The 18,442-nt window shown below is 40.0% G+C and overlaps 1 protein-coding gene across 3 annotated transcripts in view; it reads left to right on the top strand.

Annotated features, from left to right (window-relative positions):
- AKAP6 (A-kinase anchoring protein 6) overlaps nt 1-18,442 on the top strand; it is a 243,498-nt gene that overhangs the window by 202,734 nt on the left and 22,322 nt on the right. For all 3 annotated transcript variants that reach the window (XM_081888749.1, XM_081888748.1, XM_081888747.1), the window contains exons 11-12: nt 5,759-5,983; nt 15,773-15,988. In XM_081888749.1, the coding sequence (XP_081744875.1) occupies nt 5,759-5,983; nt 15,773-15,988 (441 nt within the window). The remainder of the gene's footprint in view (nt 1-5,758; nt 5,984-15,772; nt 15,989-18,442) is intronic.

Below are 18,442 nucleotides of genomic sequence, written 5' to 3'. Positions count from 1 at the left end.
AGTATGCTGTCTGCCTGGTTTCTAATTTGAAGCACAAATATCTCTTTCATTCAATTCACTACATACATTTCAAACAAGCCACTCATGCTATTACAAAAAAAAAAAATACACACATAGTATTTCCCTTGTCTGTTGATTTTTTTATTCCCTGCTTGTCTCGTGTCTGACTTTAATAATTTTAGTTCTTTAATGCAGAAAAAAATGTAAGTAAAATATGCCATGTATTATGGGTATGCACCAAGTCAACTCTAATACAGTATATCTGATATACACTGACTGTCATGCTTGAGTGAATGTTAATAGAATTTATTCTGAAGGTACATGTTAGAGACATCTACTCTTTAACTATTTACTATACCCTTAAGATGAAAAGTGGGGATGTCACTACATATTTCAGGTCACACTGATGGCTGAAAAACAAATATGCAAATTTAGTACAAATCTGAAGTCCTGGATCTGAGTAAGAATGCAGTCTGGGTAAGTTTCATTCTGCTGTATTCAGCTCGTATTTGACAAAAGCAACAAAATAAGTTTCCCATAATTCATTTCATGCTATGATGAGTTCAGTCTCAGCCAAACATGAGATACAAGAATCTGGGAAAAGATGCAGTATAGTTATTCTCTTACCCAGACACCAATAATGCATGATGCAAGAAGCATTGTTGTGCATTAGATTATTTCGACTATCCATTTGTTTTCTTAATTTTTTTCATTCATAATCAAAGGTGCCAAAATTGCTTAAATAATAATCCAGTGAAATAATAATAAGAATGTGATATTTTAAACAATAAGCAATAATGAATCCTGCATAAATAATTAATAATAATAATTCAGGCATAAGGAGTATTTTTAATAGAGGTAATAGATTAGCACACTATAAAAAGATTGCAACATGTGTCCCTCCAGCTGTTGATGAATGAGCTCCCATCAACTGAGCCAACATGGTCAATGATCAGGAATGAGTTGTAGTCATAGTGCAACAACAACCAAAGGGCCATAGGTTCCCCATCCCTTCCTTAGTCTAATTATGTGATTTTTAGAAGAATGCATTGATTTGGAGAGTAATACATGCACAGAAGAGGACATTCAGTTTCCGCACATATACCCTCAAAAGGAACAGTGTGCACAGAAGCCCCTTCCATGTCAAAAGTGGTTTGCCATGTGACATGGGAGGTGGCTGGTTCCTGAAAGACTGAGTTCATCCACACTTGCCAGCAAAATGTTGAATTTTGTTGCTTAGTGCAGTGGCAGACCTTGGAGTCTCAAATTTCAGTGGCACCCAGTGCAACGGCAAAATTCAGCAACCAATCACGCTTTGCCTTCCATTCTACATCATACTTGGGGCAACCCCAAGGTTCCATGGCCGTGCGATCAAACTAGCTGTGTTCCCCTAATTCTGCCTGTGTTCAGTGGGCCCATGCCTTGTGCATTTTCTATTTTTAAAACACATTTTATTAAACAAACATTATATACAAAAGCCAAACAAAAAACAAACAAATCTTACATTAGATATTTCTAGACCTAAGATCATTATTACAGTATACATAATCAAATTGTCAAAAAAATCTGGAATAGATGTATGTTATATAAATGAAATAAAGAGAGAGAGAAAAGAAAAAGAAAAGAAAAGAAAAAATGCATAACAATAAAACTGAAAAATTAACATTTTCTATTTTTTAACTTGGAGCCCTCTTCAGAAAACCCATGTCTCTTTGCCCACTCTTGGGTTGTGCTTTGTCTGATTTTTCTGAGAGTGTCTGCCTTGCTCTGCCCTCTGTGCTTCCCAGGACTCTCAAAGCAGCTATTGTATAGCTAAGAGGGGTTGCTAAGGATGCTCTAGGCCTCGGGTCGGCAAGGTTTACCTCACCTGGGCCAGTTCACTCCAGAGGAGATCCTTCCATGGGCCAGATTGCATGTGCATGTTAGCACACGCGCCTGTGATTTCCGGTGTCTGCGCATGTGCAGACTCAATTTTCGGTGCCGCAGGAGCTAGTCCCCGCGCCACGCCGCACCAGTTTAATGCAGCGCGCGGGGACTCGCCAAGTGGGCAGCTTGGTTTGGGGGCGGCTCATGGGCCAGTTAAACGACCCCTGTGGGCCACTTGTGGCCCATGGGCCTTAGGTTGCCTCCCCCTGCTCTAGGCCTCCAGAACTTGTTGCCTCCTCATCTCTTCCTGTTGTTAGGAGTGGTTGCTAAAGGTGCTCTGAGCTTAGTCCTTCCTTCTCCCTTCCCTCTTCATTCCCTGCAGATGCCAGGTCCTTTTACTTTTTAGAGGACAGGTTTTGTGATTATGCAGAGATGTCATACAATCAGAATCTAGGTGTGAGCTTTCTCTCCCCCCCCCCCCCACAGCAGGGTTATTTGGGGAATGAGAGGAAAACCCATGTCCAAGCCAAGGCAATATCAACCAGAAATGTGCGGTTCAACAGTCCGTGATGAAAAACTGACAGGGAGGGGGTGGGGTGGAGAGAAAGGAGAAGCGAGGAGACCCCCCCCCGCCCGCAGACCCGTGAAAACTTTGAAGAAAGCTGTTCACGAGCCCTTCCAAAATAGGTTTATCAAGAGGGCTAAATTTCTCTTCAGATTTTCTGTGCCTCTAGCCAGATCGGATTTCCGCAAGAAACCTATGGCAAAGCCAGAGACCAGTGTAAAAAGCTCTCAGACATGGGGGAATTAATTGGTGCATAAGCCATTAAAAATACGGGCCAAGTGAAAGTATGGAAGCGCCCTCAGGCTCAAATCCCCCTAGGCATATGGAATCATCTCTTTTGGTATCTTGTTGAGTGTTTGATCAACCTAACTTCAAGCACAATGCTAAACTTCTGCATACTGTTGTATCGTAGATGATCAGCTGGATGACCAACTAATCAACTTTCCCCCATCATCCACTAATCAGATTTTTAAAACATAAATAAAACATTACCCTGACATTTAAAATGGATTTCAAAGACCCTTTCTTTTTTTGCATGTTAAGATCAAGATGCAATTCTATATCCCTTTCTCAAATTAATTTCTGCATTTAGCCAAAAGTTGTTTTTTTCCTCTTAAATGAAATTTCATGTATAATAAGAAGTTTCTGATTGAGTTTTCTTTAATTTAATTTACAAAACTCTGCAGAAACTAACAACACTAGGCATAGTGTTTTAATTGGCATGATTACATTTTAATTGGCATGGAAAAAAATTTAAGACAAGGATTTTAACTTCTAACAATGGTAAAATAGAGAGATATGGTTTTTAATATTACTTTCATCTAAGGTGAACAGTGTGGAATGGAAATACATTAGAATGAAATGTCAGTGGTGCGTACAGTTTAATCTGTGAAATTTTGTCCCCTGTGCTGAATATTACTCTGTCTCAATTGCATATTAAACAACCCTATCAAGGCAGGCATTGGCATCTGCTGTGCTGACACAAATTGTGAATTAAATGAAATTGATGTCCTCTGTCGTATATTTATGAAGACGGACCATTCTCTGAAGTATTCTGTTTATGAAGAATTTATGATTGCAAACTGTTCCAGAACAAAAAAGTGGCAATAAATTCTTTTTTGTGACCCTACCCTCCAAGGGCATTGATTTCACCTCCTGCTGCTACTTTTGTTACAGCATAAAAACAATAGCTAAAGCTGGATTCCACTGAGAGCCTTCAAATTATCAATATTTGAACCATCAAAATAGAAGGGTGTTGCCAAGAATATGTTGTTTTCCTCTGTTATGATCTACCCAACACACTGTTTACACAATGCTTTAGAATAGATGAGTATCTGTTGATTTAATTCAGTGTGTGTTTCAAAGCTTATTTTAAGGCTGTAAATTATCAACACACTTAGTCCACAGCCATCCCACTGACTTGAACAGAGCTAATCCTAACCCTGCCATCCTTTAGAGATGTATTGATTAATGCAGCCAGATAAGAATCTGCCTCCTTGGCAGACGTAGGTCCTGTTCCAAAGTAATTGCTCGCACAGCCCCAACACGTAACAGTCATAACCTCTTCCCTCTGTAGGCAAAACAAAACAAAGGAAAACTGACCCTTTACCTCATATTCCAGCTATTATCTAAGCCAGCTCCAAGTCGAGCTAAAGGCAAGCAGTTTTATCTGCAAAATAAATAACAAATTTATTACAGTAAGCAAAGAAAAAAATAGTCAATCAGGTGCATAAAATCTGCACCAGACTTCACTTACTCACAACACACACACAAAAACTGTGCCAGACTCTGCTTTGCATATGCAATGACAGCAAAGATGAAATTTTTCTTTTGTAACATCATTGTCTTGACACAGCTGTTTTAAAATGATCCAGGCCACAGTTAGCCAGCTTTGGCACAAGGTGAGTGCCAGCTGCACTCTACTTTGCTACGCTCCCATGTCCTCCATTTCAACATCCTCATAAACCAGGGGATCTGTGGATAGTATGAGGAGATACCTGCAAAATACTATGACTTGTATCTAATGTGGGGCTAAGTAATCATTCCATTAGCACAAGGATTTCCACTTGTGCGACAGGACATCCCCTTCCTCCCCCAACCTTTAGGAGCAGATTTGAGGAGGGCGCAACTTGTGTGCAGGAGGAGGAAGAGGAGAGGAGGAAGGCCCAGCTGTTCAAGTGAGAATCATGGCATTAATGAAAGAGTTGCTTAGGGCTGCGTTGGCAACAAACCTACATCCATATGAGAATACAGTTGTACCTTGGAAGTCAAATGGAATCCGTTCTGGAAGTCTGTTCGACTTCCAAAACATTCGGAAACCAAATCACGACTTCTGATTGGCTGCAGGAAGCTTCTGTAGCCAATCAGAAGCTGTGGAAGCCCCATCGGACGTTCAGGTTCTGAAAGAATATTTGTAAACCAGAACAATCAATTCTAGGCTTGCGGCATTTGGGAGCCGAAACGTCCAAGTTCCAGGGCATTCAACAACCAAGGTATGACCATAATAGCATTTCAACTCGATCCAAAATTGCCAGTAACTACCGAAGACTCCAATGACTCTATATGTGCAGAACTAAGCTACACATTATATTGCAGCTACATATAATATTAACCCAATGGCAACTTCTCAGTTCCAAAGTGCCCTACAGAAGGAAAGGACTCCTCTCCTAAAAATTCCTTCTCCCACCTGCTCATGTCCCCACCAATTACATCAAACTCAGATTAATGCCAAGTGAAGTCATCGTCACTAAACAATTTGCAACGTCTTGTTTATATGTGCTGCTAAGAAATTATCGGCTTAAACAGCCCAAATCCAACCATGTCTACTCAGAAATAAATCCTATTGAATTCAATAGTCTTAGTCCCAGGGGGGTTAAGATTGCAGTCTTAGATACAAAATGCTTTTGCAGGGACAGCACTTGTGTGGTTTTCCAATTTTCACCTGTTGTTCCCTAGTGCTGCAGCCACCTACAGCACATCCCACACCACTTTGGAAGGTCTTCCAGCCCTTGGGAGTGGCTGTTCAGGGGTGAAAGGGATCTGCAGTAGGAAGGAGAAAGCAGGAATTCTATGCTGATCCAAGCCAAAGAATCTTACAATCCGTCGGACAAATCCAAATGAAGTCTTTTGTCATATATTAAGATGTTTTCTTGTAAACACCACTAATCTCCAAAGGGCTTACTTTTGAGTAGACATGCGTAGGATTGCACTGTAAATAACATACAAAAGCAATTGTAATATTGGTTGTATAGAGTTAATGATATAGATGGTCAGGTATCAGGTGTGGAACATAAGATTAATCTACGGTTTCTTTCTCTGTTGCATTAGAAAACCCTGGGAGAGAAGATGCAAGACACAATGGTAGGACACAGTGGGCTAGGTGCACGTGACCTGCTTTCGCCTGAAAGCGGAAGCCTGGTAAGGCAGCTGGAGGTCAGGATCAAAGAGCTGAAAGGGTGGCTGAGAGATACAGAGCTTTTTATCTTCAATTCCTGTCTGAGGCAAGAAAGCGAAGGAACAATGAATGCTGAGAAACAACTGCAATACTTTAAGGTAATAAAACACACACAACAACAACAACACCACAGCGTTGATACTAGGGCTGCTTTTTTAGAGTAAACTAAAATATTAAGCAAGTGTATGTATTAAGCATGTGCGCCATGCACACATTTCTTTCCATTTGTAGCCATGTTAGTCTGTGTTGCAGCAACAACAACAAAGAATTTTGGGGGCACTGTAAAGACTTCCGGCACATTTGTATGGAGACGCTGCTTTTTTCAATCGTAGAACTTAATTTTACGGATAAATCTTTCTGTACATAAGCATTTACAAGGATTGGAATAATTCCAGCCTTACGTCTTAACTCCTTATAACTGTCTCATTGTATTCATTGCTGAATTCCGTATACAACATCCAGCTTAATGAAGACTCATTGTGTGATTTTAGGAACTAAAGTCATGAATTACTGTTGCATAAGTTTAGCATACATAAGAGGGAAATGGGGGAGGGAGCAAGCAGCTTTGTGTTCCTATTCTTTGTGCTATGGCAACACCTTTGCTCTAATATTTTGATACAGTCATGTCCTCTTTTTGAGCTGTCAGATCTAGCAAGCAAGCACTCTGAGATGTCCCTTTGTGATATGAGTCGAGTTGCCCCGTTAACTGTTGCAGCACAGACGATGCTTCCTATACCTCCTATACCATAGTCAATATGCCAGTGGACAGTTACAGTAGCCAATCTGCATCTTGATTATAACTGTGGATGATACCCAACATTAGTCATACTCATAGTAGAACTACTGACATCAATTAAGTCTGCTAATTTCATTGGGTGTACTCTGAGTATGACCGATCAAATCCCCCAATGTTCCTTGACTTCAAAGAAGGTGACTGAGGTGGAATTTAGCTTCATCTGTGGCATATTCACATAACCACTTTTTTCAGACAAACACATGAACACACAAACGCATGAATCATAGAAATCTAATTTTTCAGTACACTGTGATATGAATCGCTTTAAAGGGGGGACTCATAACTTGTCACATAATATTAATTTATCTTGCCATCTGAATGTTGCTTTGCTAGGTTGACTCTTTGGGCTTTTGCAGGATTTGGTGAATAGGGAGGAAGGACGGTAGTTCTGATCTTCACAGATTGGGACCAGGGTCAGCGAAGGGCCACTTATCTCCACAGTTATAAACTTATGAAACTCTAAGAGCTACTCAGTGACCAATTTGGTTTTCACTGGCCTCCTGACTTATAAAAGAATTGGTGCCTCCCTTACTTACTGGAAATCATTCCACAATAGGAATGCCAGCACTGACAAGGCTTTAACCCTTGTTGTCAGACACATAATGTGGATGAAATGCACATCTTAGACTTAAAGCAGGCTCATTTTTGTTGTTGTTATTGTTGTTGTTTATTGCCCACTCTTCACTCTGAATTCCCAGGGTGGGTTACAATATTGTAAAATACAATATTAAAAACAGTTTTTAAAACTTAACAAGTACAAAAAAGCAGCAGGAAAATATAGGTGCATGCATGACTGTCACTCTTGCCTATTTGTCTATGGTTTCCCAGACTTCCTTCTTCACCAGGGGTCAGCAAACTTTTTCAGCAGGGGGCCGGTCCACTGTCGCTCAGACCTTGTGGGGGGGCCGGACTATTTTTTTTTGGGGGGGTGAACAAATTCCTATGTCCCACAAATAACCCAGAGATGCATTTTAAATAAAAGGACACATTCTACTTATGTAAAACCACAATGATTCCAAGCCTGTCCACGGGCCAGATTTAGAAGGCGATTGGGCTGGATCCAGCCCCCGGGCCTTAGTTTGCCTACCCATGTTCTTCACTAACATGTGAAGTGTCCCTGAGAGTCTTTAAATGATTCACAGCTGGCTGACCACCCAACTGCAAAAGCATCCCTGCACATTCATTTTTAGACCTAATTGTCCTATAGTCTAACCATATAAACAGATCAAAAGTAAGCAGTAAACTAATAAAACAGGATGCAGCAATAATAAACTACATGCTATAAAGTTTTATCATTAAAAAAAATTTACCACTAAAAGTTTTATCTTTTAGCACTAGCAACAAGAATCAGCACACATCACAATATATGAGCGTGAAGTGCATGCAACTCCCACCCCCAAAAAAGTTCCTATGACATTCTGAAGGTTAAGGCTACAGTGCTAAGGCTCCTGGGCAGCTGCTCCAGGGAACATACAATATATCAGGGTCTCCCTAATAAACTCTTTGACTGGAGGCTCCTTTCTCTAGCCCTCTCATGGAAAAGTAGAAACTGTTTAGTGATCTCCATTCTCTTATTTCCAGTTGACTCCCAGAATCAGGGGGTCTTGATAACATGCCTGATGAGTCCAGCTCTCCAACAACATCTTCAAAGCAAGCCAAGGCGTTTATGGTCACTTGCAATCATGCACAAATATTTGAAATAAAATTCACTTTACTCTGAATCAAGAAAATTCAAGCATTTCAAATTTTGAAACTACTTATTATAGCAGTTATGCCAATGTGAGATTGCTTACTGTGCAATGCCATGGGGTTTAAAGATGACTGTTTGTTAAGTAGTAACTCTAGTCACTAGGCAAGCCATTTGTCTATATTGTCCTGTCATGTGGTGATAGGAACATAAATTCATTTTTATTTTTTATTTAACAAGTTTTATAGACTGTTTAATCAGAAAAACCACATAAAACAATAAAAAGTATCCATAAGAACATGCTGTTAGAGTCAAAATTTTAAATCAAAATGACACAAATTTTAAAATAGATAAAATCAACAGTTTTAAAGCAGATGTACATAATGAAATTACATGTCTGAGTAGGTAAAGGTAAGGGATCCCTGACCATTAGGTCCAGTCATGGCCGACTCTGGGGTTGCGGCGCTCATCTCACTTTATTGGCTGAGGGAGCTGGCATACAGCTTCTGGGTCATGTGTCCAGCATGACAAACCTGCTTGTGGCGAACCAGAGTAGCACATGGAAATGCCGTTTACCTTCCCGCTGGAGCAGTACCTATTTATCTACCTGCACTTTGATGTGCTTTCGAACTGCTAGGTTGGCAGGAGCTGGGACCGAGCAATGGGAGCTTACCCCGTCACGGGGATTTGAACCGCCGACCTTCTGAACGGCAAGTCCTAGGCTCTGTGGTTTAACCCACAGCGCCACCCAGCTTGCTTAAACAAAAAAGGTTTTTTGCAGACATCAAAAACAGTACAATGAAGGTGCCTACCAAATATTAATTTTATAAAAAAAAAACCTGTGGTGAAAACTGGAATGTTAAACCTGGTAGAACAATACATACAATTTGTTTATCAAGTAGTAAGATGGATCTAAATAGTTGTTGTTGTTTTAATCCCTCACCCCAATACTTTCCATTCTCCTAAAATCTTCCTGTATCTGCCAGCTTGTTTCAACTTGGGATAGCAGAAGCTTTAAAATAATGGCTATGTTTTAAGAGATTTTTGCCAAACCCACATTTTTTATTCCAGGGAGACGTTGTGATAGATGCCAGCATTTCAGTAATGATATAAGCAATCTGTAACCTATTATAATTTCCTTTCAGAATAACTTAATTTTCATATTGTTTTATATGACTGGAATTTTAATAGTGTTTTTAATTTAGGAAAAGAAGTATACTATGCATTACTAATTACACAGGAACAGGGATTAAATAGCAGCACCCTGAACTACATTTTTAAAAGAACAAACATTTTTTAAAGTACTTAACCCAGCATAAGGAGTGGCACCAAGAAATTAAAAAATGTCATGCTTAGATAATCATAGCTTTATAGACAAAAAACATGTAAAGAGGCATAAATTCTTGCTTATTATTTGACTTATTTATTATACTGTACTGCTGGAGTCAAGCTGGAATAAATACAGGTGCTACTCATTGGCTATCAATGCGAGAAATTTAATTGTTTTCAAGTAATTTAAAGATAATGTATTTGTATGTATATTTCAAAGCCCATAATTTGACAGGAGTAGTTATGCCAAAGTCACTCAGGTTGCATACCAATGAGTCAAGCAGAATTTCCTAAACAATCGAAACGTACTTAAAAGAAATTTGTTTGATGGCGCTTGTATTTTTCACATGTAAGTAGAGTGAAAAGGAAAATAAGTTCTTTATTAGAAGTGTGGATATTTTTAATAATAAATGTCACATGCCATTTCCAAACTTGTCAGTGAGATGCCACACTCTTAAAAAGGAATCTTGGCAAGGGAGATGCTCATTGCAGCAATTGGGTGGATAATAGTATAAAAGGTATTGTTTTTAAATGAAGGGAACCAGTGCCCTATTTTGAAAGAACTCATAATCTATTTTAAACTGTCATTCTATGTTTCTGACTTGCAATTAGATGATCTTTCCAAAATGTCAGTCTGAGATTTTCCTTCGACCGTCACCCTAATAAAATCTGACGGCAAGTGTATTATATCCAAACTCCCCCCACCCATAATTAGCATCAAAGATCCTCACTAAGGTTAATCAGGAAAGTTGTACAAAGGGTTTCCAATGAATGGCCATGAAAGCAGCAGTATCCCTTTAAAAACACCCTTGTAATATAGGCAAGATGGATGACAATCAGGAGACAAATGTATGAGCAAAGCTGTTTGGAGAGAATAGTTTTGTAGTGTATGATGTATGTTACGCAAATGAGCTTATTAGGACTCTCATCTATTTTATTATTGGTGCCCAATTTAATAGAGGCATTTAAAAAACAATATTTCTGCCTGACTCCTCGGAAGGAAGAAGATACATTGATATAATTGAAAGCAAATGATTGCATGTTGTGCCATTTAATCATGTCATTTTTCAGTGGCTGTTTTTTGCACTTCACTGCATGCTTATAGAATATTTAGCTTTATATAGATTAGGTTCCACCACCAGAAACTGAGCTCAGCGATTATTTTAGGCAACGTTTTCTTTTAAGTTTGGAATCAGTTAAAAAAACAGCCAGATTTGTCAGTGTTTTCTTTAGAAGATTATAAGCCATCATTCACTTCTAGTATGTGGCTTTTGGTTGTATTATTATTATGAGAGATAACTTATTGCTAGTTGTTCTTTTCAAGTCTCTAATGGAAAACTTTATTTTTTCATCATTTACAGAGCGCATCTACAATAATTTTTAATACATGGCGCTCACCAAGCCAGCAGGAAGAATTAGAAACATGCTCAAGAATCTTATGGAAAACTTTCATTAACAGTCAGTTTTATAGATGTAGATGTTATCAAGATAACTGGTCATAAAAGAACATGGAATTAGTATGGAACCTATACATCCCGGTTTTCTAACTGCACTGTCCAATCTCCTAAGAAATCATTTCTAGACTTTGTACAGGGACCAATGTATTAGAGACTATGAAACAGCCTTAGGTTGCAGTCTTATACAAATTTACCTCTATATCTGATCTTCTAATGTCCGGGTGAGAATGCAACTTCTTTACTCAGGCGTATCTCTACCTCTCCAGTGTCTAATTCTGAAAAGACTCACAGAAGAAGCTGATGATGGACAGCATTGGTTGGTTGGAACCAGTGCTTTTTTTTCTTTTAAAAAAATGTTTCGGGGTACTCTCATTTTCCTATTCATATTGAAATACTGCCCCTCAGTGAGGCCAAACTTAGATTCACGAAATGTTTAGGGGTATGCGAACCCCTGTATCCCCCCAGAAAAAATCACTTGTTGGAACCATTTATGAACCCCTTGCCCACAATCCCCTCAAGCAGCTTTGTTACAGGTCAGGAGGTCCCAGTCTCAGTAAGGCTTTAGCGACATTTTCAGTTCTGACGTGAACACAGCCCTGTGCAAGGCAGAAAAATTAGGAAGAATGGGGCAGCCTTGCATGTGTTGATTGGGGAGCGTGGAAGTATCACCAACATTTCATTGGTTGAAGCAACATTTGATTTGCTAGTATGCAAATTTGTGATGTGAAATGCTGGCAGGGTTTGTGAATGAGGAAGTTGCAGTCACTTCTAGCTTTGATATTACCTTTGAGTTCCTGGAGAATTTTTAGCAATACACTTCAGGAAAGTAAATACAAGCAGGTTTAAGGAACATTAGAATGCATTCCAGCTATAAACTGAATAATAAAGCTTGTGGGTATATTTTGGCATAAATAGTGGTTTTGAAATTTGTCATTCAGCTTACTTAAAATTCAGAGATATTAAGGGGAGAGTGTTCCCTCATTCCAGAAATAATGGGATTTGGGCTATTATAAGAGTAAGGCAATTGAACAGTTATAGGACGCATTTTATTAATAAGTAGAACATCTGTATAAAATGTCCACCTGCTGATAAACTGTGTAGTGTTACTTTACAATGAAATGCACTTAATCATTTTAAGACATCTTCTAATGACATCTTATTGGGATTAACATTTTGAACACAAATACTTTTAGGCATTAAAACACCCATTTTAAATGAGATTGCATTGTCTTGTTTACCCTTGTTCATTAATAAGCAATCTGTTAACTGCTAGAACACTCAAATTGTGGAAGTGCAAGCTGATTAGTAAGCAATCCAGCTATATTATGGATATAATCATATTTTTTTGTTGAAGACTTTCAGTTTAACAATCAACTTCCCCTTTACCCAAAGGCATAAAAAGGTATGTGTACATATAGATATTAGACATTAACACCATTGTTTTGCTTTAGGAATTCAGCTTTCCACTGGTTAGGAAACAGAAAACTTTCAAGGGAGAGCTACTTTTCTTATGCAGAAAATGTATTTAAGTGCAATCTTACTATTATTTTTAAACAATGGCAATATTTAGCTTTTCCTCTTGGAAACAGCAGTGTCATTTAGGAGGTTGCACCCAAAGAAGTCCATGTTTTTCAGTTACCAGCATCTCTAAACAGCTCAGATATTTTTCACAAGGCTTTTCTTATTAACTGTAATTCCCTACCCCCACCCCGCTGCTACCAAATTTTCCCTAAAAGGAAACCTAAAATGCTAGGGTGATAGCTTAGATTTTTCTCATGGGGTTATGTACTTTCATCTGTAGCATCCTGCAGAGAGAAACAGATGTTTTCACGGTGCACAATTTAAATTGCCTAGTAAGCTCCTGAATGTGAAGAAGTCTTCCGTGCTCTGATATGGTAGAAGATACTAGATCCACAGCAACTGAGTGAAGGAAACACAGTGTGTGGGAGCAGGGGAGGGGGGCTAGGCTGAAGAATACATCTTCCTAGACACTTGTGGTGGCATTTTCCCCTTGGTGTCTCTCTTCAAAAGCACTTAACACACTGTAATGTTGACTGCAGATTTGCTCAGAATAGCACAGAAACAAAGGAAGCCATAGGGCAGACAGATCAGAATAAAGAGAACTAGCTACTCGTCATGGTGGCTTTGTTCTACCTCCACTGTTGAAGGTGATAAGCCTCTGGATACCTGTTGCTGGGGGGTCACAAGTGGGGCAAACACTGCTGAACTAAGGTCCTCCTTTTGGACTTTCCATAAACATCTGGCCGGTCACTGTAAGAACAGGATTGTCAGGTCCCAAAACACAACAAAAACAAAATGCAACTTGCAAGTAAGAAAAAGATCTTTATTCAGGCTCAGCACAAGGTCCAAAAATCAAGATTCCAAGGTACATGACTAGGCCAAGAGGTTCATATTTTAATGGAAGCTACAAAAATGTTCCAACAGTTAGCAGGGAGGACCTCCCACCTCCATCCCAGGTTGCCACACTTCCAGCCCTCCACCTGCTTCTCCACTGTCTTCATCTTGAGCTGCCAAACCATGCCAGATCCTGATGGAGCCAAAGGGCCCATGACACGGATGATGAACTAGATTGCGTTTTGGATTGTTCCAGCAGGGCCCTTCTTGTGTTCTTTTTTTGCAACAGAGGGACACGGGTGTGTGAAAACTGTAAGAAAGAAAGAAAATGTTTCCTTGGTTGAATTACAAGTTGAAATGTCTCTGTTATCCCACATCTTTCCGATGCAATCAACTTCAAAATATTTAAACCTATAACATATGGAACTGTTCAAAAGTTTTGCTGGCCTGTTATACCAAAATTCAGAGAGTTGTGGAAGTGCTGAAATCATACCTTTATTAGAGCCTACAAACACTCAGACCAGGGAAGAGTTGCATGTACCGGTAATTCTAAAGCTGGTACCCTGCCTTGTGAACCTTGGTTGATCCTAATATGGTCCATGTTTTGCAAGCCCTCTGTCTTTTATATATGGCAGTGTTTCAATATTCCTATATGTTTGCAGTGTTAATTTTAAAAAGGTGTCATGGTAAATTCTACTGATAGTTTCTAAATTTCAGTACTATATGTGTTTCATATGGAGAGGACCTATCATGGGTGGGGAATAATAATAATAATAATAATAATAATAATAATAATAATAATTTATTATTTATACCCCGCCCATCTGGCTGGGCCTCCCCAGCCACTCTGGGCGGCTTCCATAGAAACAAAAAATACAGTAAAATATCACACGTTATAAACTTCCCTGAACAGGGCTGCCTTAAGATGTCTTCTGAATGTCAGGTAGTTGTTTATCGCTTTGACATCTGCTGGAAGGGCGTTCCACAGGGCGGGCGCCACTACTGAGAAGGCCCTCTGCCTGGTTCCCTGTAGTTTTGCTTCTCGCAATGAGGGAAGGCCCTCAGCGCTGAACCTCAGCGTCCGGGCAGAATGATGGGGGTGGAGACGCTCCTTCAGATGTACTGGAAGACCATTTGGCCTCGGGCCTCAAGCTCAAAAGGGGCCTCAGATTTTATTTTATTTTTAGACACTTGTATTTTTGGCATTCAATAAGTTTGACAACTTGCCTTTTGGAAAGGGGGAAGGGAAGAAGTGCTGGGGCTTCCTCTTGGCTTGCTTTGCTGTCTGCTGGAAAGTTGTGTGTGTGTGTGTGTGTGTGTGTGTGTGTGTGTGTGTGTTGGTAGTGGTGGAGGAAGATACATTTGCTGTTGCATTAATTTTGCTGTCTTTTCCTGCTCTGGCATTGGCTGCAGTGTTAACGTCTCTTTGTAGGAAAGGCTAAATCTGGGCTGTTGCACATTGTGAGAAAATTGGGAGAGGAGAGGAATTAATAATCATAATAAGAATAAGAATAATAGTTTGTTTGTTTGTTTGTTTGTTTGTTTATACCCCGCCCATCTGGCTAAGTTTCCCCAGCCACAGCCACTCTGGGCGGCTTCCAATCGAATGTTAAAAACAATACAGCATTAAATATTAAAAACTTCCCTAAACAGGGCTGCCGCCTTCAGATGTCTTTTAAAGATAAGATAGCTACTTACTTCCTTCACATCTGAAGGGAGGGCATTCCACAGGGCAGGTGCCACTACCAAGAAGGCCCTATGTCTGGTTCCCTGTAACCTCACTTCTTGCAATGAGGAAACCGCCAGAAGGCCCTTGGTGCTGGATCTCAGTGTCCGGGCTGAACGATGGGGGTGGAGATGCTCCTTCAGGTATACAGGGCCGAGGCCACTTAGTTCTTATCCTGTTTGTTTGTTTGTTTGTTTGTTTGTTTGTTTGTTGAATTGAGGAAGTGCTGGGGCTCTTGACTGCCTATCTGGTTTGTTCATGGAGGGGCTTTTGGGGGGGGAGTGGTGATAATAAATAAGCAGTACAAATACAAATATGAATTTGAACGCTCATGCGCTGCAGAGCACCTGAATGAAGTTCATGAACTGGTGCTCCATGGACCACAGTTTTGGAACCCCTGCTATAAGGTATGGTGTTGCATAATATTCTTAAAGCAGCAGCAACACTGGACTCTGCAAGTGACTGCTGAATTATTATACTTATACCTATGCTTATACTTATAAAGTGCATTGACACTGACCATTCTTCTGTCCACAGTCCCTCTGCTGTGAAATTAAACAGAGACGCCGAGGCGTGGGCTCAGTGTTGCGTTTGTGCCAGCACCTCCTTAATGACCAGGATACCTGTAACCTGAACGCAGATCACCAGTCAATGCAGCTGATAATTGTAAATCTGGAAAGGAGGTGGGAAGCCATCGTCATGCAAGCTGTCCAGTGGCAAACTAGACTGCAGAAGAAGTTGGCAAAGCATTCCGTAAGTGATGTTCCTTCCCTTCAAATGCATTCACATGGGGCATTTTCCCAGCACCTTCAAATCCTTCCTTGTTCCTCTTGATATCTTCACTGAAGGTGCAACAGCGAGCCAAATAATTAGGCTTCTGAACCTTTCTCCCCAAACATATAATGATCCTGTCAGTGGAACCAGCTGATTAATGGGCTATGAACACGCTGCACAAACTCAAGTTCTGTTTTTAAACACATAGATTCTGACCCTTTTAAGGCACTGAATGGATTTTGTGGAATTGAAATCAATGGCAGATAAGGATAGTCAATGGTTTTCTGGATTAGACCAAAACATGTATTGTTGTTTGTAATATGATACACTTCAATCATTTGTCTAGATCTCTATAAAGCAGCCCCTGGACTTATTCTGAACATCCCTTTTGTCCAGCACTAGTTTGCATCTATGTGCTTTAGCCCATCAATTCTAACCTTATTGCCAAACAAAGTTAGAGAGCATGGAATAAGTGCTATGGAAATAATGATACTTGAAGAAGTGTGCATGCACACGAAAGCTCATACCAATAACAAAATTAGTTGGTCTCTAAGGAGCTATTGGAAGGATTTTTTTTGTTATGGAAACAAGTGTTTTGTATGGGTTCAAAATATTAAGGTTGGAATTGTTCTACATGTAATCTACTTGAGCCTGTCCTGAGACAAGCTATCCAATATTTAAAGCACCCTCAATACATGCTCGCCCAACCTTTCCTTGAAGACCTGTGGAATTCTGACATTGCTTGCAACAGACAGATTGAAAAGTGTCTCGCTTTTATAGCAGCATTCCTAAAGGAGCTCATGTCATAAACAGAACACCACAGGGGCAGCTGTGTGTTGGTGCCTTTGTCGGACCCCATCCCTCTATTAGAGCCAAATCAGGACCTTGCCCTGGTCCTTTCTTTACAGGGTAGTGGTGCAGAGACTGCCCATCTGATCCAGAAGCTTTATTCCTCTTAAAATAGCAGCAGTTGGCAAAAAGCTGTATTGTTTTTGTTGTGTTGTGCTCTCACTTTTTCACCTTCTGGTGCCGACTGTTCTCTTTTGCCTGAAGCAGAGGCAAGCGGCAACTGTGAAAAAGCTCTGCAGGCTGCTGAACACACGTGTAAAAGCGCCACTGCAGCCGGAGCTACTCTCATCTTTGCCATGCGAGCTGCTGCTGCTGGGTTTAGCTGCAGTTCTTCTAAATAAGCTGCTACGTGCTAATTAAAGGCTAGTGCTGCTCTTGCAGCAGGAGTGAAGTAGTCTTGTGGCTCTATTTGGATAGGAATCGATCGGGAGGTGAGGTAGGGGGAGTGTAAAAGCACTGTGTGTTTTCTTGATGTCAGGATGCCAGAGAACTTCACAAGCTCCACACTGCTTTGTTCCCACTTTGCCTGGGGTAACCTAGACTTCTTTGCTGGACTGAATTACATTTCACCTGGTAGGGAATGCAACTGGTGAGAAATGGCAGCCATTAAGAACTCTCCATATAGGTTTTATTTTTCGTTTTGGGGAGGCCTCTTGCTACGAACATATGTATTCCATATGAAAACAGGGCTAGTTTCCAAATCTACCATTTTCTTAGATGATAAAAAGAGTTCTTAGAATCAGGATGCTGTAGTTGGAACTGAAATTAGCTAGTCTCTCTTGCATTCTTTTTCTCTCCCTCCCCTGCCGTCTCCCAATTCCAAGCTGGCATGCTACAACATTTCCTTTCATTCAGTTCCTGTGTAGTCATTTCTTGGGCTGATCCCAAGATTGCTTTCTCTGCTTTTGCCTATCTCTCTGCACTTGATGGCGTGCCAGTCTTGGCACATGAATGGTATCCCCGGGAAACAAGTATATAGTTTTTTTATTTGAGGTTGTCCACAATATACTGTAATATATGAAAACAAATGGGATGTGTTTACATCTCTGATGGCATCAGACTCAGTGTTGGCAAGAGTCATTGACAGTGCAAATGCTGGCCTGGTTGATTAGATGTGTTACGGAAGTTCAGGAGTTGCTTCCATCTTCTGTTCTTTTAATGCATCTATCAACATTTTTCTTTGACCATTTTCCTTTTCATGGTCCCTAATAGCAACCTATTATTCATGCTCGGGGGTTATGTTGAAATTATTTGTAAAGAGCTTGGAGATATATATATATATTAGTAGCTTTTTAAAAGAACTTTTTGCTGCCTTTTAAAATATCTTTTTACAATATCCACAGTTTTCCCCAAAACAGAAAGTTTCTCTAGGACTGATAGCAGAAGACAGTTTGTTTCTCATATTGTCAGTGTATGTCAATATGAAAGCTGGCATTGAATTGCTGTGGTTTTCCTTAAAATTCTAGAGCACTCCCCAATGCACTTTCCCCATCCAGTCATGTGTCAAGTCTATTTGCATAGAGTTTATTTCATTTAATTCATTCATTGGATTAAGTGAAAAGGATTTGTGAATAATTCAGACTA

This window comes from Podarcis melisellensis (assembly GCF_964234715.1).
Source record: "Podarcis melisellensis genome assembly, chromosome: 1".
Classification (NCBI taxonomy): Eukaryota; Metazoa; Chordata; class Lepidosauria; order Squamata; family Lacertidae; genus Podarcis; species Podarcis melisellensis.
The sequence above is the reverse complement of the archived record's forward strand: the minus strand, read 5'-3'. Positions and strand labels throughout refer to the sequence as shown.